The sequence below is a fragment of the Pan paniscus genome, chromosome 12, assembly GCF_029289425.2.
Source record: "Pan paniscus chromosome 12, NHGRI_mPanPan1-v2.0_pri, whole genome shotgun sequence".
Classification (NCBI taxonomy): domain Eukaryota; kingdom Metazoa; phylum Chordata; class Mammalia; order Primates; family Hominidae; genus Pan; species Pan paniscus.
The window spans coordinates 101,786,964-101,809,094 of record NC_073261.2 but is presented as its reverse complement, the minus strand read 5'-3'; the positions used below and the strand labels follow the sequence as shown (position 1 = coordinate 101,809,094).

The 22,131-nt window shown below is 36.5% G+C and overlaps 1 protein-coding gene across 5 annotated transcripts in view; it reads left to right on the top strand.

Annotated features, from left to right (window-relative positions):
• The window catches only part of NCOA1 (nuclear receptor coactivator 1), a 276,241-nt gene that overhangs the window by 222,174 nt on the left and 31,936 nt on the right, over positions 1–22,131 (top strand). For all 5 annotated transcript variants that reach the window (XM_034952725.3, XM_055108162.2, XM_034952724.3 and 2 more), the window contains exons 13-15: positions 9,989–10,106; positions 11,705–11,873; positions 12,898–13,212. In XM_034952725.3, the coding sequence (XP_034808616.1) occupies positions 9,989–10,106; positions 11,705–11,873; positions 12,898–13,212 (602 nt within the window). The remainder of the gene's footprint in view (positions 1–9,988; positions 10,107–11,704; positions 11,874–12,897; positions 13,213–22,131) is intronic.

The following is a 22,131-nucleotide window of genomic DNA, read 5'->3' as shown; positions in this document are numbered from 1 at the left end:
AAATATAAAAGTTAAAACTATAAAGCTTTTCAACAAAAAAAAAAGTCATTGTGATAGACACATTTTTGATAGGACACAAAAAGTGCTAATCATGAAAGAAAAAGATTGATACATTAGACTTCGTTAAATGTTAAATCTTCTGCTCTTTAAAGACCACCACTTGAAAGGAAATGAATCAATAATCAATAACCTTTCAAAACAGAAATCACTAGGCTAAACCCAGATGGGTTCACTTGTAATTCTACCAAACATTTAAGGAAGAAATTATATTCTCTCTAATCTCTTCCAAAAAATAGAAGCAAAGAAAATATTTCCTAACTCATATTGTAAAACACATATCTGATATAAAGGAGTGATACCCAAAATAAACAAAGAACTCTTAAAATGAAACAATGAGAAAACAAGCAACTCAATTTAAAAATGGGCAAAAGATCTGAACAGACACCTCACCAAAGAAGATATACAGATGGTAAATAAGCATATGAAATGATGCCCAACTCATATGTCATTAGAAAATTGCAAATTAAAACAACAATATGCTGGCGAGGATGTAGAGCAACAGGAACTCTCGTTGCTGGTGAGAATACAAAATGGTACAGCCACTTTGGAAGACATTTTGGCAGTTTCTTACAAAACTAAACATACTCTTACCATATGATCCAGCAATCACACTCCTTGATATTTACCCAAATGAGTTGAAAACTTATGTTCACACAAAAACCTGCACATGAATGTTTATGGCAGCTTTATCCATAATTGCCAAAACTTGGAAGCGATCAAGCCATGAAAAGACATTGCTGAGAAGAAGCCAATCTGAAAAGGCTACACATCCTGTATAATTCCAGCCATATTCTGGAAAAGGCAAAGCTGTGGAGACAGTCAAAAGATCAGGAGTTGCCAGGGGTTTGTTGTCAGTGGTTGCCAAAGGCAAGGATGAATAAGGAGAACACAGGGGATTTTATGTGATAAGAATCATACCTAAAAATCCCCTGTGTTCATATCATGTATAAATAAATGTACATAGACATATACACATATATATATAAATCATGTGTATGCAATGACATGTATCTATCCTGTCATTCTGTATTGGTCAAAATATCAAAATCCACAGAATGTACAACACAAAGAGTGAACTCTAATGTAAACTGTGGACTTTAGTTAATACTAATGTGTCAATATTGGCTTATCAGTTCTAACAAATGTACCGCACTAATGCAATAGTAGGAAAAACTGTCCAATCTAAACACTGGGCAAAGGATTTTAAAAGATATTTCACAAAGGAAGATATGAAAATGGCAAATCAGCATGTGAAAAGCTAGTTAATATCTTTTTTTTTTTTTGAGTCTCTCTGTTGCCTAGGCTGGAGTGCAATGGCATGATTGCCGCTCGCTACAACCTCTGCCTCTCAAGTTCAAGCAATTCTCGTGCCTCAGCCTTCCAAGTAGCTGGGATTACAGGTGTGCACCACTATGCCTGGATAATTTTTTTTGTATTTTCAGTAGAGATGGGGTTTCTCCATTTTGGCCAGGCTGGTCTAGAACTTCTGGCCTCAAGTGATCCACCCGCCTTGGCTTCCCAAAGTGCCAGGATTACAGGTGTGACCCACTGCTCCCGGCCAAGATACTTAACATCTTTAATCATCAAGGAAATGCAAATTAAAACTACAGTGCAATACCACTGCATACCCATTAGAATGCCCAAAATTTTAAAAACTGACCATACCAAGTGATGGCAAGTGATGGCAAGGGTGTGGAACAATTTGAACTTTTACATTGCTAATGGCATGTAAAGTGGTATAGCAAATTTGGAACATTGTTCAGCAATTTCTCATAAAGTTAATCATACATTTACCATGTAACCCAACAGTTCAACTTTTAGGTATTTAACCAAGAGAAATGAAAGTCCACGTCCATAAAGATACTTGACTACAAATATCCATACAGTTTTATTCAAAATAGCCCCAAACTGGGCGGGCGCGGTGGCTCACACCTGTAATCCCAACATTTTGGGAGGCTGAGGCAGGCAGATCACTTGAGGTCAGGAGTTCAAGACCAGTCTGGCCAACATGGTGAAACTCCATCTCTACTAAAAAAAAATACAAAACTAGGCTAACATGGTGAAACCCCATCTCTACTAAAAATACAAAAAAAAAAAAAATCAGCCGGGCGGCTACTCGGGAGGCTGAGGCAGGAGAATGGCCTGAACCCGGGAGGCGGAGCTGGCAGTGAGCCGAGATCACGCCACTGCACTCCAGCCTGGGCGACAGAACGAGACTCCGTCTCAAAAAAAAAAAAAAAGCCAGGCGTGGTGGCGGGCGCCTGTAATCACAGCTTCTAGGGAGGCTGAGGCACGAAAATCACTTGAACCTGGGAGGTGGAGGTTGCAGTTAGCCGAGATCGCACCATTGCCTTCCAGCCTGTACTACAAAGTGAGACTCTGTCCCAAAAAAAAAAAAAAAAAAAACCCCAAACCGGAACAAACTAAATGTCTGTCAACAAGTAAATGGTGTATTCATAAAATGAAACACTGCTCAGCAATGAAAAGGAAGGAACTATAATACTATTACATAGGATGAATTACTCTTGGAAACATGCTAAGTGAAAAAAGCCATATATATTCAGATTTTTTTTAAGCTCTCAAACAGGCAAAACTAATCTGTAGTAATAGAAGTCTGATCATTGTTTGCCTGAGTTAGGAAGATTGATAGCCAAGGAACATGAAGGAAATTTTAGAGGTGATAGAAATATTCTGTTTTCTTGATTTGAGTGGAAAGTCCTGGGTTTATACCTTTCTCAAAATTTGTTGAACTGTACAAAATTTGTTGAACTTAAAATGGGTGCATTTTATTGTATGTAAATTATACATCAATGAAGTTTAGTTTAGAAATATCTGAGAGTAGAATGATTTCCAGCCAATAACTATCACATTTCTTGTAGTTGTAAAGATAGAATAAAGCATTTTCAGATATAAAATACCTCAGATTTTATCTGCTTGATATATTCACCTTTTCTAGCAAAGGTCCTGGAAGATGTCCTTAAACAGGGGAAAACCAAAAGAGACAAAACCAAAAGAGACGGAGGAAGCAAAGGATCTGAAAAGGAAGCCCAGGAATGACAGCTGATCCACAAGATTAGGGAACAACCAGTGCATATTGAACCGGGGGCCTGGCGAATCCTCTAGAAAGGAGGCCTCCAGAGAAGAAATGAATTGATCTCCTTGAGTTTATAGAAAATATTATTGATAGATTTATGTCAGAATGTTGAAACATCTGATAAATTCTAGAACCGCTGACAAATGAAAACATAAGAAAATTATTAACTGCAGAAAAAGTATGGCACAAGAGAGGAGGTTCAAACAAAGTGCACAATTTGACTTAGCAGTGAGCAATATTTGCATAATCATAATCAAAATATTAGCTTTTGATTTTATAAAAAACTATGATCTCTGTTAGGGAATTGGGAACCAGGATGGTAGTAAGTAAGTAAGTAGTAAGAGAGGTACATGTGGAAGAACTAAGACCTCATCTATAATGAGGGGAAGTCAGTAAATCTAAAATGGAGACATCAAGAAATAGCAATATATGCATATTTAGAAATAAATAGGCAATGCCAAAGAAAACAGTTTTCAGAGTTGCAGATGGTTGCCTCTATTGAGAAGGAGGTAACTAAGTGACTGGAAGGGGTGAGGCAAGAAACTGCTTTATTTATTACGGGCCTCTTGGTTCTGACTTATAAAATTATGTGTGTGTGTTAACTTGATAAAAACTAGAGTTAATAGAAATAGTATCTGCTAGCTTTGCAAGTTGTGAAAGTGGGGTGTTTTCTGTCATAGTCTGTATTGAGGCAAATAGCTTTTTTCTCCCTTGAGGCTTCCCCTCCGGAGTACAGCTCCATATGTGAAAGTATGTAAATAGGCCAGAATCTGTTTCACCTCGTGCTAATATGTTCGCAAAGGCCAAGAGCATAGAGGGGAAGATACCAAGGTAGATATGGGGGAGGTCAGTAGATGCAGACAACCAGTCTACAATGTGTAGATATAGACAGGAAAGAAAAAAGAATTCAGAGACCATAAGGCTAAGGAAACAAGTTGGGTGTGAAAAAGGAAAAAAGAATTAAGGATTGCAGAAGGAAAAAGAAAGAAAAAAGATGGGAACAAAAATATGATAGCGTATAAAGAGAAGAAGAAAAGAATCACTTCTAATTCTCTGCCCCACTCTTACCTCTAAATTGTCCATCACTACTGTCTACTAGAACCAGAGTCTATTATTGATTGGCCCACATCTTAAGTTTGTGCCCGCCCAGGAAAATCAAGCACCTTTCCTTACTTTAGTCTTCAATCTTAGCTGAACTGTGTCACGTACAAATATCTTGCATAGGATACTTTAATTATCATCCTCCTTCACCACCTGAGATACACAGTTAGAAGTAATGGCTCTATCCCCCATGACACTTATCTTTTTCTCTTATACTTTTCTTTTCCTTGCCATTTTGCACTGTATTCTGAGAGAATCTCTGAGCTCAACTTTCCAGATCAAAACTAAATCTTCAGCTATGTCCATCCTGCCCTTCAGTCCATCTATTGAGATCATTTCATCATAGCTATAATTTTAAGATTTCTAAACATTCTTCTTCTTAGGAGTCTATTACTTTTTATGGATGCAATAGACTTTTTAATCTGTATGATGATATTTATTGTAATTTGGGGTTCACTCATTTTGTATACTAACTCTTTTTTCTTCAACATTACTTTCTTCATTAAAGTTGCTTTCTTCCTCCTGTTGACTTTTCTTGAATGTTTGGTAAATTTTGACTGTCTCTCCATATATATTGAAAAAGATCTAGAATTTTAAAATACTGGTAGCTAGTGTATTTCTTTAGCTAAAGTGAGAAGCCCTTTTCCCCTGGCAGTGAATGTAGACTCTGATTATAGAAGCCCTACTTCTCAGTTGTTGTGAGGAATAGGCCTTGGAGGTGGGGAAACCCCTTGTGGCAGCCCTAGCACCCCCTTTGGGAGATTCCCTGGGCAGAACTCCCATTTTGAGTCATATGCTCACAATTGTAATCCCATGGACAGGTGCCAGAGTCAGCTGCACTCAGAGCAATGGCCTGGCAGCAGCTGTTCAGCCATCCATAATTATCCAGCAATTGCCCATGGCCTGTTCCTTTATTTGCTCAAATGACCACTGAGCCTGGAGTTGTTCTGGTGTTCTGGGAAAATTCCTCTCTTTGGAAAATCTCTTTCTTCTGTTGCAAGTGTTTTAGTTTAGTTGAAGTTTCACAATCAGTTTGTTTCCATTTGTGTTTTGTCTTTCAGAAATTCTTCGTTGTTTTAGTCTGCTGCCATGAAAATTTCTTCTGCCTTTCCTTCGGCTGTAGATTTGTGTTCCCCTTTTTTCTTTCTTGAGTTATTTCAGTGGTGTTTTTGAAGAGAAAATAAAATATAAGTGATAAATCTGCCACATTGAACCACAAGTCTCCTTGGGTTCATTTACAAATGAGAAAACAAAGGTCCAGAGAAAAGGGAGACACATAAACACACACAGACAAAAACTTCCCCAAAGTAGTATTTGTAGAATAAACCAGGATTTAAATCTCAATCCACCTGGTTTCAAAACATGTTGTGTGTATGCACACACACACAACCAAGCAGTGTGGCCAAGTGATTTAAGTAATTTTGTTAGAAATGTTCTACCAGAGCACATCCAGGTAAATACTGCTTTTTCAATGGAGATAGCTTTTATGAGGGTATTGTCGATCAGAATGTGTACAGCATGCCTGTTTGTCAGTACCTTCAAAACCTTTGCTGTGTCCTTTTGACTATCTTCAAATCCCTATTGTTTGAGGGTAGATTTCACTTTTGAAAATTTCCAGTCATGTGGAACCAAATACGTTGATCTAAAAAGAATGATGCTGTTTTTTTTAAATCAAAAACTAAAAATAAGTGTACCTATGAGGAAACTTATTTTCTTGAAGGACATGTGGACTGGTTGAGATAGTTCCTGAAGAATTCCAAAAATATTTAAGCATTGACATCACTGGAATAAGTGAATGACCGTGTGAGGCAGTTGTTTTTGTGTTCTGTGAACATAAACATTCTGGGATAATTTTTTTTAATCTTATTAATTCACAGTACATCAAAAATACTGTATAACTATAAAAATCACTATTTTCGTATGCAACATTTTCAGTACCTAAAAAGATCCATTTTTCAGCCTGGCAACATGGTGAAAAATGGGCAACATGGGCAAAAAATACAAAAATTAGCCAGGCATGGTGGTATGCACCTGTAGTCCCAGCTACTTGGGGAGCTGAGACAGGAGGATCACTTGAACCCAAGGAGGTGGAGGTTGCAGTGAGCCGAGATCATGCCACTACACTCCAGCCTGGGCGACAGTGAGACCCTGTCTCCAAAAAAAAAAAAAAAAATCCTTTGAAGTTACATTTCATGGTTTTTGTATATTTGTTTATTTATTTTTAGTGATTAAGATATTCACGGTTCAACATTCAAAAAAGTTTTTAAAATATATAGTGAAAAATATCTTTCCTAGCAGTATCGTTTTTTCTGTACCTTCAAAAATTACGTACATAGACTTCCCTTTTTAAAATACAAATAGTGTCATACTATACACATTAGCTGTTCAGTATCTTAGTCACTTTTTCACTTAATGTTCTATGGATGTCATTCTGTATCAGTGCATAAAGAGCATCTTTATTCTTTTTTTATAGCTGTACAGCTTCTTACAGTTGTACCAGAATTTACTTAACCAGTAGCCTGATAGGCATCTTTTGCTATTACAAAGCTGTAATGAATAATCTTATGTAGAGATAATTTACCACATGTGACGGGTATATCTGAGATACAAGTTCTGAATAGAATTGCTGGGTCAAAAGATAGATATTGCCAAATAGTCCTTTCCAGCAGTTGTTTCAGCTTACACCCTAACTGATAATGTTTCCATTTCTGCATATCCTTGCCAATACATTGAATTATGTACTTTCTCATTTTTGCCCATCTGATGGTTTTATTTTTTTAGATATCTCAATGTCATTTTAATCTATATTTCTTTTATTGTGAATTAGATCATATTTTAATGATTTTATAATATTCATTTATGTTCATATTCTCTACCTATTGTCTTACTGGGTTTTTATCCTATTGATTTATAGAATTTTTTATATGTTAGAAAAATGAGTTCTTTGTCTACATCATGTTTTGAAAAAAATAAAACACTGTAACTGCTGTGCAGTTACTGCCAAATGTAACACAAAACTAAACCAGAAACTTCTTAACAACAGCTGAAGAAAATTAACTGTGAATATCAAAATCAGTAGATACTAAATCAACTGTTAGAAGAGTAGAATGTGCAAAAGCCACCCTCATGGTTAAGAAAATGCTTTCTACTTGGTGTACAGAAATTTTTTTCTATATCCTAATCTTGGAAGTGACAGAAATTTTTAAATTATTTCTTAATATAAGGGGGGTTTTTTTGTTTGTTTTTTGTTTTGTTTTGTTTTGTTTTGTTTGCTGGGTTCAGTGTCCCTTTTAGCTATATTTTAAATGGAGGAAGTATGATGTTGAGCCCTTTGCAAAGATGATAACGAATGTTAATAGCTTGATCAGGGGATCCCTAGGGCTTGTTTTCTGCCCCTACTTCAGCTGCCTGTTTCCAACAGAAATGACTGTATTGTCCTGTATCACATGTATACTTACTCATGTTTGTGTCACAGAAATGACCAAAAATATTTCATTTATTCTCTGGACAAAGAGAGAGAGCCTGTGTATTTCCTAGAAGAAATACGTGAAGCATACCTTCACATTTTTTACAGAAGGCAGTTTCTAAAGAAAGTCGCAAAAGGTTGAAATGACTTTCAGAATAAAAACCAACTTCTTTTAAGCATGCAGTCTATCCAAACAAAACTTTTTTTTGACTTAAAATTTTATTAGTATGGGAATTTTTTTGTTTGTTTTTGTTTGCTTAGTCACCAAACTCAGCATATGAATCTTATTTTGAAAATATTTTATCCAACTTATTTTCTTAACATTTTTTTCAAGACTAGTAAAATTAGATACTGTGTCCTATTACTGAGTCAAATAAACTATCTTGCAAAACTTAGTATTGCTAGTAGACAGTGGACAGCCATGTAAATTTTCTTAGACTTTTAAATTAATTAATTTTGGTTATAATAATTAAGATTAGATTTCTTGAAATAAGATTGAGGAATTAACATGTAGGCAGAGCCAATAGGACAGTTTTAGGTAATCTTTGACCAACTTTCTGATTTAAATAATGACAGAAAGTGATTATTTTCCTTTTTTTTTTGTTGTTTTATTTTGTTGTGTTTTTCAGAATCCTACAGAATTTGATTTCTATATCATTTGTCATGATAGAGATGAGGTTAATCGAAAGCTGTAATTATATACATTTAAAAGTAAATGTGTTTATGTAACTTTTATTTCTCAGTTATACTAAATATTGAATATATTCACTTAGAAGTGAGCCTTGCATGTATTATGTAGTTAATAATGTTCAGTAACTAGCATTAAGTACATTTTGGGAAGCATCCTTAAATCTACTTATTCTTCATTCATTCGAATGAGAAATTCTACCTCAATAAGCTTTCCCTTAAAACTCCAAGGCTGTTTTAGTTTTTAAAAAAAGATTCTATTTGGGCTACTATAACAAAATACCACTGACTAGGTGGCTTAAACAACAGAAATTTATTTTCTCACAATTCTGGAAGCCTAAAGTAGTTTTGGTTTCTTCTGAGGCTTCTTTCCTTGGCTTGGAGATGGCCCTCTTCTCTCTGGGTCAGGTTATCCCTCTGTCTGTATTTTTTTTCTCCTGAACTCGTCTTCTTGGAAAGACACTAGTCATATTGGATTAGGGCCCACTGTAAAGACCCATTTTGTCTTAGTTACCTTTTTAAAGGCCCTGTCTCCAAATATAGTCACATTCTGAGATACCAGGGGTTAGGACTTCAGCATATTAATTTGGAGGGGGGTACAGTTCAGCCCATAACAATGATCAGTTAATATATATTCATTTTAGAAATTTCAAATAACCATCATAGAAAGAAAAGCAGCCTTTAATCTCACTACCTAAAGTGGACCTAAAGTGTGTGTGTGTGTGTGTGTGTGTGTGTGTGTGTGATCCCAGAATTTTTTTATATAAATATATATGAAATAGTTTATAAAAACAGAGTCATCCTGAAAATAATGTTTTGGAATATGTTTTCTTTTTTCATTTAACAGCACATTGTCAATATCTATGCCATAATTCATTAATCAGTCCCTAAGTTTCTGGAATTTAGGTTATTTATAAATTTTTTTCTAGTATAAATAGTACAGAGATGATCATAAAGCTTTCCAAAAAAGCGTTACAGAAAAACGTTCTAAAATGCGTATACTATTTTCTTCAATTACAAAACATAATTCAACTTCTTTTTTCATTTGGGCCATCATTATAAGTCTCAGTTCTTATACTGTTATTGTACAGCTATATTCTAAGATTAGCAACTGTAGAGCTGTGTTCATTTGCTACATGGCCTCAGATTCTAGTTTCTGTTCCTGCCTCTGATAGAATGTATTTTATCTTTTGCTCACCACTCTTATTTTGTGGTGATGACACTGTGTTACTTATAGCATATTCTGATATGTGACTGAAAAGCAGATAACCAAAATTGTTAAATTTATCTTTAAGATAAATAATTTCTGACAAAGTCCTGAGTGATTCTGGATAACAGTAACCTATGTACAAACTTTAATATCAGATTTTCCTTGATTCAGAAATCTTTTTTCACTTTCTCATTTACTTTTTTATTATGTGGTCACACTAGATAGTTTAAATTGCTGAATAAGTGACCTTTGTATCATTGAAGTAATATTTTAAAGGAGAAATCTCACTCTCCAATATATTATTTTTGAAAATACTATCATTTTATCCTCCACTGAGATAATGACTCCTTACCTTTTCTTCTTCAATCAGGATTACCTGAGCTGGAATTGGAAGCAATTGATAACCAATTTGGACAACCAGGAACAGGCGATCAGATTCCATGGACAAATAATACAGTGACAGCTATAAATCAGAGTAAATCAGAAGAGTAAGTAATACATTTTGTATTTTATAAGGTATCAGATACCAACTTCTAAACAGAGAACTATTTTTTCCAAACTAGATTTCAGTCTACAATGGTATTTTGTGAGATATTAATAGATGTAAATACTTACTAAAAAAAAAAAAAAAAAAGTGGGCCGGGTGCAGTGGCTCTGGCCTGTAATCCCAGCACTTTGGGAGGCGGAGGCAGGTGGATCACCTGAGGTCAGGAGTTTGAGATCAGCCTGGCCAACATGGTGAAACCCCATCTCTACTAAAAATACAAAAAATTTGCCAGGCGTGGTGGTGCGCAGCTGTAATCCCAGCTACTCAGGAGGCTGAGGCAGGAGAATTGCTTGAACCCAGGAGGTGGAGGTTGCAGTGAGCCAAGATTGCGCCATTGCACTCCAACCTGGGCAACAAGAGTGAAACTCTGTCTCAAAAAAAAAAAAAAAAAAAAGGGTGGCGGGGACAAGGGAAAGACACTGAATTAAACAGATTTATTGACTGCATGACCACAAGGCTAGTATACGTTGTAATCACCAAGAGATTGATATAATATGTAGCTATTGTTTTATATTTCATGTATTACTTTAATTGATTACCATAATGTATCTGGGACCTATGGATGAATTGGCCTCAGTACAATAATTATATTGCTCTTGAACTTTTAGTTATATTATTATTTTGTCCAGCATTTCTCTTCGTTTGGTGCAAGAAGTTATAAGAAAGGAAAGTATACTTTTTACATCTACTCAGTGTCACATCTTGATTAGAATTGAATTTCTTACTCCCCACAGGCAGCCATATTCCATAACGCAGGCTGCGTCTCATACCTGCCAACCACAGGAAGACTAGATAGTGTTGATTGTGGTTTAGCGCCTTAACTATGAACTGTATTCCCACTTACCTTCTCAAAGGAAGAATGCTTATAATTGTATTATTAGTGTTATTAGGATTAGTATTATTTTGTATATATTTCTGTTTTATGTATCAGTTGGTATCTATTTGGATTAGACTGTATATTTCCTACATGTAATCAGTGAATAATTTGTTGCTTAATACCTAGCATATTTCATTTTTCCAGTTTGATTTCTTTTGTAAATGGTAATCATGTCATGTTAACAATCAAAATGATTTGATCATCTTTAAAAGTTAATATAATATGTACTGTTTTGATTGTGGTTCAGTTATTAACAATTAATGGCATTCATAAAAGGTAAATAAATAGAATAAGTAGAATAAATCTGAATATAGGCTAAATGATTTTTTCTCAGTTTTTGGCTGATTTTGTTTTTACTTTTATTAAAAGTTATTTCCCCTTTCTTAACTGTTTGGTTAATTTTCCAGGCTATTTCTGGAACATAAAGAATATGGGAACAAAGTTCAATGACTGACAAAAGAATGAAAACTATATTCAAGCTACATACCAAATACTCATTTAATTTCTGCACATTAAACATAGAACATTCCATGGCATTAGAATTGCCAAGCATCTCAACAGTGAATTTTCTAAGACCAAATTTGCATCTATATATGTATATAAAGATTGAATAAATTATTTGCTATGTCAGTCTGAAACTTTCTTGTTTTTTAATCCTGCAGCCAGTGTATTAGCTCACAATTAGATGAGCTTCTCTGTCCACCCACAACAGTAGAAGGGAGAAATGATGAGAAGGCTCTTCTTGAACAGCTGGTATCCTTCCTTAGTGGCAAAGATGAAACTGAGCTAGCTGAACTAGACAGAGCTCTGGGAATTGACAAACTTGTTCAGGTATTTATTAAAGTCAACATTATTTAACTGATGGAGCCCTAAGAAGCTAGAAAATTATTTTAAGCAAGATTTTAAAGTATTGTACCCACTATGCTTTAGCTGTTTTATAATTTACCTCTTGTGAAACTTATCAAAATATATGAGTTTTTTTTTTAAGAAAAAGTATTACAGTAATTAGAATTAGAAATAAGTCTTAGCTTTTCACTATGGAACAGAATCTTACAAGCTCCAGCCAGAATAGAATCCAGATTTATAGCATCACTTCTCATTTTAGAGCTTAATTTATCCTTCATTCACGCTTGTCTTCTGCCAGTATATTCCATGGTATTGCAACTTCCAGGTTAGCCTTTTTTACACGATAGGGTGATAAAATCACTTTAGTGCATCTTGACCAGCATTTTTAAATGGAGTAGAATAGTGTAGAATACAAAGTATGAGAATGCATAGCCCATAAAAAGAAGTCATGTTTTGTGAAACTCCTTTCAGCTGCATACAAACACACACACACACACACACACACTCACATGTGCAATTAGTTCACAATTTATATTTCTTACAGTTGGTAATAGTGAAAACATTTGGAAACCATAACGCTACAGCTTTCTGTTACATGAGCTGTGGATTTTTTTTTCAAATAAAAGCATGAATTTTATATCTGAGATAGAAAAATGCCTGCTTGATCCCTCCTTTAAGAATCTACTTCCTATAGTAAGCTATTAAATGTAAAGTTTATTGATTCTTAGGCTTTGCAATGAAGTTTTTTCCCAAACCTTTTAGTTTTATTTCATTGATTTGGAGCCTTTATTTTAACTATATTGCCATCTCTTTACTGAGATTTTAAATATCTCAGCTAATCCGTTACTCCATTTCAAAAGCAGCTTTTATAAATGATTTCTTTAGGTAGTAAACTTCTGGAGAGCATGAATTCAGAATGAATATATGATGGTGCTTTCTAGAAATACAGAAGCATGTTACTTATTGGCAGAAATTTATTTGTAAAATATTCTGGCTTCTTTTCTAACAGGGGGGTGGATTAGATGTATTATCAGAGAGATTTCCACCACAACAAGCAACGCCACCTTTGATCATGGAAGAAAGACCCAACCTTTATTCCCAGCCTTACTCTTCTCCTTCTCCTACTGCCAATCTCCCTAGCCCTTTCCAAGGCATGGTCAGGCAAAAACCTTCACTGGGGACGATGCCTGTTCAAGTAACACCTCCCCGAGGTGCTTTTTCACCTGGTATGGGCATGCAGCCCAGGCAAACTCTAAACAGACCTCCGGCTGCACCTAACCAGCTTCGACTTCAACTACAGCAGCGATTACAGGGACAACAGCAGGTAAGTGCTCTTGTTTAGCAGTTGATACTTTTTTTTTTTTGAGACGAAGTCTCGCTCTGTCGCCAGGCTAGTGTGGCTAGTGTGCAGTAGTGCTATCTCAGCCCACTGCAACCGCCGCCTCCCAGGTTCAAGCAATTCTCCTGCCTCAGACTCCCGAGTAGCTGGGATTACAGGTGTGTGCCACCACTCCCAGGTAATTTTTATATTTTTAGTAAAGACAGGGTTTCACCATGTTGGCCAGGATGGTCTCAATCTCTTGACCTTGTGATTTGCCCACCTCGGCCTCCCAAAGTGCTGGGATTACAGGCGTGAGCCACCGCACCCTGCCAGCAGTTGATACTTTTTAAAGGTATATACCAAATCTCTCTGCAAGGCAGCCCAGTTGCTACAATAAAAGTGTCAAGTCCACTCCCAGAACTTTCATGAAAGACTTGAAGAGCCATCCCTCCTCTCCTAGGAAAGGGATAAGGGACATTTTCATTCAGTTAAAGACCTTTCATTCAATTAAATCAATTCATTCAATTAGGCTCCTAGTAAAGCACTTAGAGACCTATAACTTAAAGAACAATTTAATTTTTATTTTTTGAGATACAAACTATTTAAGGGGAACATCATACAATTATTAAATTAAGAGAAACAGCTTAATTTACAAAGTAGAGCATCAAGAGATACTGTTTATGATTATTGGAAAAGAAAATAAAGTTTATTTATATTGATTGAGGTTGGAGAGATTGATGCCCAGTGATGTTACTATATTAGGAGAATGAAGGAGAATAGGGACCTGGGAGTTGTGAGTGAGTTAAATCTTCTCTCTCATGACAGGAAATGAGTAGGCGTAGTGGCATAAATATTTAAGATTGTATAAGCAACAGATATGGAGATAATCATTAAGGACCACAAGAGCAAACAGTTAAAAATGTCTGCTGTGGGCCAGGCGTGGTGGCTCACACCTCTAATCCCAGCACTTTGGGAGACCAAGGCGGGTGGATCACTTGAGGTTAGGAGTTCGAGACCAGCGTGGCCAACATGATGAAACCCCATTTCTACTAAAAGTACAAAAAAAAAAAAAGGGGGGGGCATGGTGGCACGTGCCTATAATCCCAGCTACTCTGGAGGTTGAGGCAGGAGAATCGCTTGAACCCGGGAGGCGGAGGTTGCAGCAAGCCGAGATCGTGCCATTACACTCCAGCCTGGGTGACAGAGCAAGACTCTGTCTCAAAAAAAAAAAAAAAAAAAAGCCTGCTGTGGGAAGGGGGACCGGAGCTGTAGATTGTTGCTGCTTGTTATGAATCTTGTAGTTTCTAAAACCATATTTGTATATTGCCTTGAATTTTTATAAAAGTATTTAAAGAGGTTCCCTGGAGACTTACTAATTCAGGAAGGAAGAGAAAGAAGGAGATAAATTATACTGGAAAGGCAGTATGATGTAATGGTTTTAAGAGTTCTAGTTTCAAGTCCCAGTTCCAAACTTAAGTGGGTTGCCTTAATCAAATGATTTACCTTTTAAAACCTCTAATTCCTCATCTATAAAAAGAGTCTAATAACTCCTTTCCCTCACTGGTGGTTGTGTGGAATAAATGAGACAAAACATGTAAAGCTTGTAGCATAATGCCTGGCATATTGTAGCAGTTGATAAATATTAGCTATTACTATAAAGTTGCATTCAATAAACATAATATGTAATATAAAATGTGCTTCCATTCTGCTTAAAAAAAGGAAGATGATGAAAGAGAAGAGAAAAGGAGAACTAAGGGAAATTTTTTAAATGATAGAATAACAATAAAAGGAATAATTTTTTAAATGCTAGGGTAGAATAAAGGATTCAAAGAAAAATTAAAGGAAGAGAGAGGAAAAGAGAAAGAGAAGGAATCATAAATGTTCTGAGATATTAATTGAAGATAAACTACTTCTTGTAGCTTTCCATTCATCTTTAGATAGAGGGCACCAGAATAAGAAATGCTTAATAGTTTCCCCGTGTTTAATTTTTCACAGAACATATTTAAGGGGACTACACTAGGTACTATAAGGAATACAAGGAATAAAAGAAACAGGCAACTGCTTGGCTTTTTGACTACAAGACCTGAAAACCATTTTGACTACATACCTGAAAAGTTAAGTGACGCTGCAAGCAGTATGTGATTAAGGGCTAAACCAAAAAAGTAAAGGAAAGTGTAGGTGTGCTAGTTTCTCATTTTACAATGTAAAGTTCTGTAAATACTGCCTAATATTAAAGGGTCAATGAGCAAGGCCAGACCAAGGGTCTAGGTCAGGTTCATGAATGAATGGAATGATGATTCATGCTTGATTCAGGAAAAAAAGTTGTTTTGGCTTCCATTTGCTCCTAAAACAGCTGATAAGCAGAGAAGCCCTGCAAAGGTATGAGAGTAAGATGCAAATAAGTGAAAGTTGCTGCTCTTTGCTTCCCTTAAATCTCATGGATGCCTATCCAGAGATGGCATGGTAGCCTAACAGAGTAAAGTATCCACCAAGTTGAAGAAACACAGAATTTGGGGCTCACTATGTTATAAGCCCCACGTATGTCTATACGCAAAAACAACTTCTACTGCAAACTAAGACAGTAACTGTGCTACCTAATGAGCCACATATCGGGGCCTGTTCCTTCTCTTTTAAGCCATAAGTTCTTACTGTTTCAGCACTAGGTCGCTCAGCTTCACTTGCACTGCAAGTACTAGGAGTTTTACATGTGTCCACTTAAGGGCTTTCTGTGAGCAGGTCTGGCCAAGGTTCTCAGTCAGTGTCTTAGTTAAGATGCTTTCAGCCACAAGGAAAGAAAAAAGGATCAACTCAGCATAGTAAAACAATAAAGAAAATATTTTGACCCAATTGACAATCCAAAATGAAAGCAGACCAAGGTGTGGTTACTTCAGAGATTCAGGGATGTTATCAAGGACCCAGGTTCTTTCTCTTTTGGCTCTGCAATCCTTGGCATGCCATGATTACAAATATCGTAGGCAAACAAAACTGTAACTAGCAGAAGAAAAGGGACTGTTTCTTTCCTATGTACCTCTTTCCAAAAGCCAGGAAACTTTTTCCAGAAGGTCTTCCCACCCCATCCCCCGCCAAAAAAAGAAAAAAAGGAACAAAAAAAAAAGTAAAAAGGGGGAAAAAATACTTCACATGTCTGACTAGTCAGAACTGAGTCACATGTACACCCTTAACCAATGGTTCGCAAAGACTGACTGAGAATACTCCTGGATTACCCCTGGAGTTGTGTGATTTGGGATGGTCAGCTGAACAAAATCTGTTCTGTCTTCAAGAAAGAAGGGGAGAGTAAATGGCTGCGGGTTGGCAATAACAGTGCCTGATTAAATCAAGAAATTGAGGTTTAAATATATTATTTAAAGTTATATAGTTAAATTCACAGTTGGGATAAAATAGTGAACTGAGGTAGTATTAATATATCTCCCCTTTCTCCTGCCTTAAATCCTATTAAATGACAGGTTGTATTTTTTGTGTCTGTGACTAAGTTCATGTCAGTGTAGACAAAAAAAAGAACACCATTAGCGCACTAAAAATTAAGTCATTTTGAAATACAAAAAAAGCAAACATGAGAAAGAAACAAAATTTTATGCAAATAATACAACTATTTATATAGAAAATCCAAAAGAATCTGGCCGGGCACAGTGGCTCACGCCTATAATCCTAGCACTTTGGGAGGCCGAGGCGGGTGGGTTGCCTGAGCTCAGGAGTTCAAGACCACCCTGCGCAACATGGTGAAACCTCGTCTCTACTAAAAATACAAAAGTTAGCTGGGCATGGTGGTGCATGCCTGTAATCCCAGTTACTGGGGAGGCTGAGGCAGGAGAATTGCTTGAAACTGGGAGGTGGAGGTTGCCATGAGCCAAGATTGTGCCACTGCACTCCACCCTGAGTGACAGAACAAGACTCCATCTCAAAAAAACAAACAAACAAACAAAAAAACAGAAAATCCAAAAGAATCTATAGGGAACTTAGAACAAATAGAGTAGTTCAGCAAGGATTTTAGATAAAAGAACAAGAAACAAAAATTAGTGGCAATTCTTTTTACTAGAAAATTAATTAAAAATACATTCAGGCCAGGCACGGTGGCTCACGCCTGTAACCCCAGCACTTTGGGAGGCCGAGGTGGGCGGATCACCTGAAGTCAAGAGTTCGAGACCAGCCTGGCCAACATGGTGAAGCCCCGTCTCTACTAAAAATACAAAAATTAACTGGGTGTGGTGGCGTGTTCCCAGCTACTCAGGAGGCTGAGACGGGAGAATCGCTTGAACCCAGGAGGTGGAGGTTGCAGTGAGCCAAGATTGTGCCATTGCACTCCAGCCTTGGTGACAAGAGCGAAACTGCATCTCAAAAAAAAAAAAAAAGAAGAAAAAAGAAATTCACACTGTTCAAAACTTAGAAGATGTGGAAGTCATAATTGAAAGGCAAAAAGAACATCCAAAAAAAAATACTCATGAAAGAAATTATGTCTCCTAATTGGTTGTCGCTTGTAAAAAGATGACAGTTGTTCCAAATTCAATCAGTAAATTCAGTGGAATTCCAGTAAAATCTCAACATGGAATTTGACAAATAGATGCTAAATTTGTTTTAGAAGCATCAATACAATCTTGAAGTATTAATAAAATGAGGGTATACTTGCTGTACCGATATCAAGATTTAAAACAAAGCTTTAAAAATTAAACCAGGCTGGATGTGATGGCTTATACCTATAATCCCCCCATTTTGAGAAGCGTAGGCAGGAAGATTGCTTGAGGTTAGGAGTTTGAGACTAGCCTGGGCAACATAGCAAGACTCTGTCTCAACCAAAAAAAAAAAAAAAACAAAAAGCAAAAAGCCAGGTGTGGTGATGTGCACCTGTAGTCCCAACTACTCAGGAGCCTAAGTTGGGAGGATCGCTTGAGCCAGAGTTCAAGGCTGCAGTGAGCTATGATTGTGCTACTCACTCCAGCCTGGGTGGCAGAGCAAGACCTTGTCTCTAAAAAAAAAATTAAAACAGTGTGGAACTAGCATGAGGATAAATAGTTCTACCATAATAGAGTTCTACATAATAGATGGTTCTGCATAATAGCTCTACATAATAGAAAGCCCAGAAACACACCCAGACATACTGAGAGACTTAATAAGAGACAGAGGTGACAATGGGGAAAGAATGGCATGCATCATAAATGCTGGTACATTTGGCTGTTCATGAGGAGGAAAAAATTAAATTTGATCCTCATCTTATACAAGACACAAAAATAAACTCTAAGTGTTTTAGTGACCTAAATGTGAATATGAAAATATCTCTGTAGCCTCTTTAAAATGACATAAAGGAAAAAGTAAATGTTTACATTAAAATTTACGACCTAGAAGACAAAAGACACCATAAGCAAGGTTAAAAGGCAAGACAAAGACTCAAAGAAGATGTTTCCAACCCCATATGACTGGCAAAGGACTAGTGTCCAGAATACACCCAGTTTGTAATCTGCTATTCATAATATATTTACCTCATTGGATTGATACCCATCTGTTCGGTTATTGGTCATATCCTCTCCTTCCCTCTTCCCAAATACAGGAGACTGTAAGCATCTCATAGCAAGAATTTAGCACCATGCCTAGTGATTTGAGAAAAGAAAACGGGTGTACTCAGATATACGTTATAGTTTCCTTCTTTTTAGTGAATTTTAAGGTCAGTTTAAAAACAGATGTTGAAAATATATATATATATATATAAATAGATATCATTTATTGGCCATGAGTATATCTCACTGGCTGGTATATACTTTTTACTCCTTGTGTAAAGGAGTAAAAAGATTGTAACATTTTAAATTCAATTACACAGTTATGAATAAATCCCCAGTTGGGAGGAGAGAGATGAAAAACATCCTAGGAAACTAGTGTATCTGTATTGGTTGAGACTTTTAAAAAGAGCAACAAAAAGGAAGGAAGGAGCTGATGATTAAAAAGCAATACGAAGTTACAAGCCTTTAGGTGTAATACCCGCTTACTCCTCAAATAAGCAAAGACCCAAGAAATATATCCGTAATATCAGTAAAGGACTTCTAAAATTCTATTTTGGGAAAAAGAACAACAGCAAAGATGGGTAGACCTGCTGCTTTTAGAAAATGGTATCATAGGCTGGGCACGGTGGCTCATGCCTGTAATCCCAGCACTTTGGGAGGCCAAGGCAGGTGGATCACCTGAGGTCGGGAGTTTGAGACCAGCCTGACCAACATGGAGAAACCCTGTCTCTACTAAAAATATAAAATTAGCCAGGCGTGGTGGCACATGCCTGTAATCCCAGCCACTTGGGAGGCTGAGGCAAGAGAATCGCTTGAACCCAGGAGGTGGAGGTTGCAGTGAGCTGAGATGTCACTGTTGCACTCCAGGCTGGGCAGCAAGAGTGAAACTCTGTCTCAAAAAAAAAAGAAAAAAGAAAAAGAAAAAGAAAATGGTATCATTAGCTGACAAAAGATATGATTTTTCCACTCCAGTTTTGTTTTCTTCTTCCCCAGCAAGGATCATGATCTTCATAACTATCAAGAGGAGAATAATATAAAGAGAAAGTGACAGTGAGACACATAAACAAATATGGTATACTTAGCAATCTTAAAACAAGTCAAGTCCAGATATGTATGTGTTAGGGTACTGAACAAATGAATGTATCTGACATTATAAGAACCACTATTGATCATCTTTTATATATTAGAGAGAATAGAAGTGATCAGAAAACAGAATTAGGATTAAAGGACAGAAAAAAAGAGAGAAACATTTTACCTTCAGGTTTCTGGCAATGAAAAATGCCCAATAGGACAATAAGTTTCTTTAAAGAATACTTTTGTCTTTGCAAGAATTTGTGCAGTAGCTAGCTCAGGGTTTCTCAACCTTGGCATTTTAACATTTGGGGCTGGGTAATTCTTGTTATGGGGGAGATGTTGTGTGCATTAAGGATGTTTAGCAGCATTCCTGGCCTCTGCCCACGAGACGTCAGCAGTACCTCCTCTCTTAGTTGTGTCAGCGAAAATGTCTTCAGATATTGCCAGATGTCCCTTGTTTGGCAGAATCACCCCTAGTTGAGAACCTCTAGGCTAGATAATCATCTTTTAGGTTTCCTATAGAAGGACTTCTTGGTAAAGCACTGGGAAGAAAATCCATTCCGGCAGACAAAGTGACAGCCAGCCTGAACTGTGTGTGTTTATTTTATACTTAGGAATGGGTTTGCCCTCTTCCGCTGGCCACAAGCCCCACATTTCCTTTTCTTCTACAACAAGCCTTTTAACCTGTGTTTGTGTCTAAGGACTAACAACTAATCTCCTCCCACTCCCCGCCTCTCTGAAAGTTAAGATTTCCAAGGAGCTGAGGAATGTAGCGATCCTTTTGGGAAGGCTATGTTGGAAGAAGTGGAACTTGACCTACTTGTTGAAAAACAAAGCATTTTAATAATTGGAGAGAAGAGGCAGGTCAAAATAAGACAGGTGTACACAGCACTAGTCAGGTTGCACACACAGATAGTCAAGGGGAGGAAAAAATGAACAAGGGTTAATTCAAGGGCAGAAATAGACCAGGTTTCCTATAACAGAAAGTACTTGTAGATTTATGCTATTTAGAATAATTCCTTCTACTTCTAGAAAAGAGCCTATTCTACTTGTCAGGCATCTTTCCTCCATCCCTACCCATTTCATTTGTACATTATCTCACAATTCAAAGAATATATAAAGCTATATGTTTGGAATGTATTTTTACCTGGCCTCATTGCCTCCTCTCCTGTTTTTTTACTTGCTGTTCCCTCTGCCTCAAGTTAACTCTGCCCTCCTCCTTGCCACCTTGCATTCTCATCCTTCAAGATGAATGCAAGCTGAGCTCACTCATGCTTCTTGGTCCCTGTCTTCATCCCTAGACTGAATGAGTTGCTCCCTCTGTGCTGCCATAGATGTGTCTGTCTATGCAGACAAAGCACCTGTGCATTTTACTGTTGTGCGTTGGCTTCTGCCACTCAATAGGGAACTCCTAGAAGGACAGGAATTTGCTCACCTTTGTAACCTCCAAACTTTATACAGTATCTTGAATGTACTGAGTTTTTAAGTAAATCTTTATAAAATTAACTTGGTTTATCTAAATTTATGTTCCTGGTCTTTCAAGTTTAAGAAGTATATCAGTTTTGGTATTTAAGAGTCTTTTTGACTTTTAAAACTATAAAGTTGGTATCTTTCTTTTTGAAGTGACTCAGAACTTCAGAAAGTTTTAACTTATTCCACAATGCCTTAGAGTTGTCATTTTAACATTTATATTATAATGAGCTTTTCCCCAAAATTGGTTTGTTTTCTGATCTAATGGGAGTGAGAAAATGACTGAAGTTAGAATTAAGAGTTGAGCTATTTGATGACAAGAGATTTAATCACTGTTCATAGCTCTTTGGATTCTTATAAAACTTTCGTAGGCTTTCTAGTTTATGTATAATATATTGAAATATGTTAATGTATGATATATAAGTATATATAATTTGTGTTTTACAAAGTATATAAACATAAAATAGTATTAATATTATTGTTACTGTTATCTTCCTGAATAGTTTATTCATATCAAATTATTGAAGAAGAAATGTTTTAAGCTATAGATTGTTTTCAAGAAAATCTCATTTCCAAGAATACTTCTTTTGTTACCAGATACTGTTAAGGCATGCCTGGCATGCCTATGACCTGGAACCCTAATCCTGGTCTAGACTGATCTTCCAAACCAGTATTCACAGAAAATTGTTCTGAGGGATAGATATTAATGGTTAGATGTTAGAAAAAAAGGTTCATGATAAATAAATTGCATAGTATATCCCTTCTTGGAGATCCACAATGTGCTTTTGGCCAATTAAAGGCTTATAAAATTTCTGCAGTAAATAAATCTGTTTTACCTTGTGTAACCCATCATTTCCAGTACTTAATACAGCAC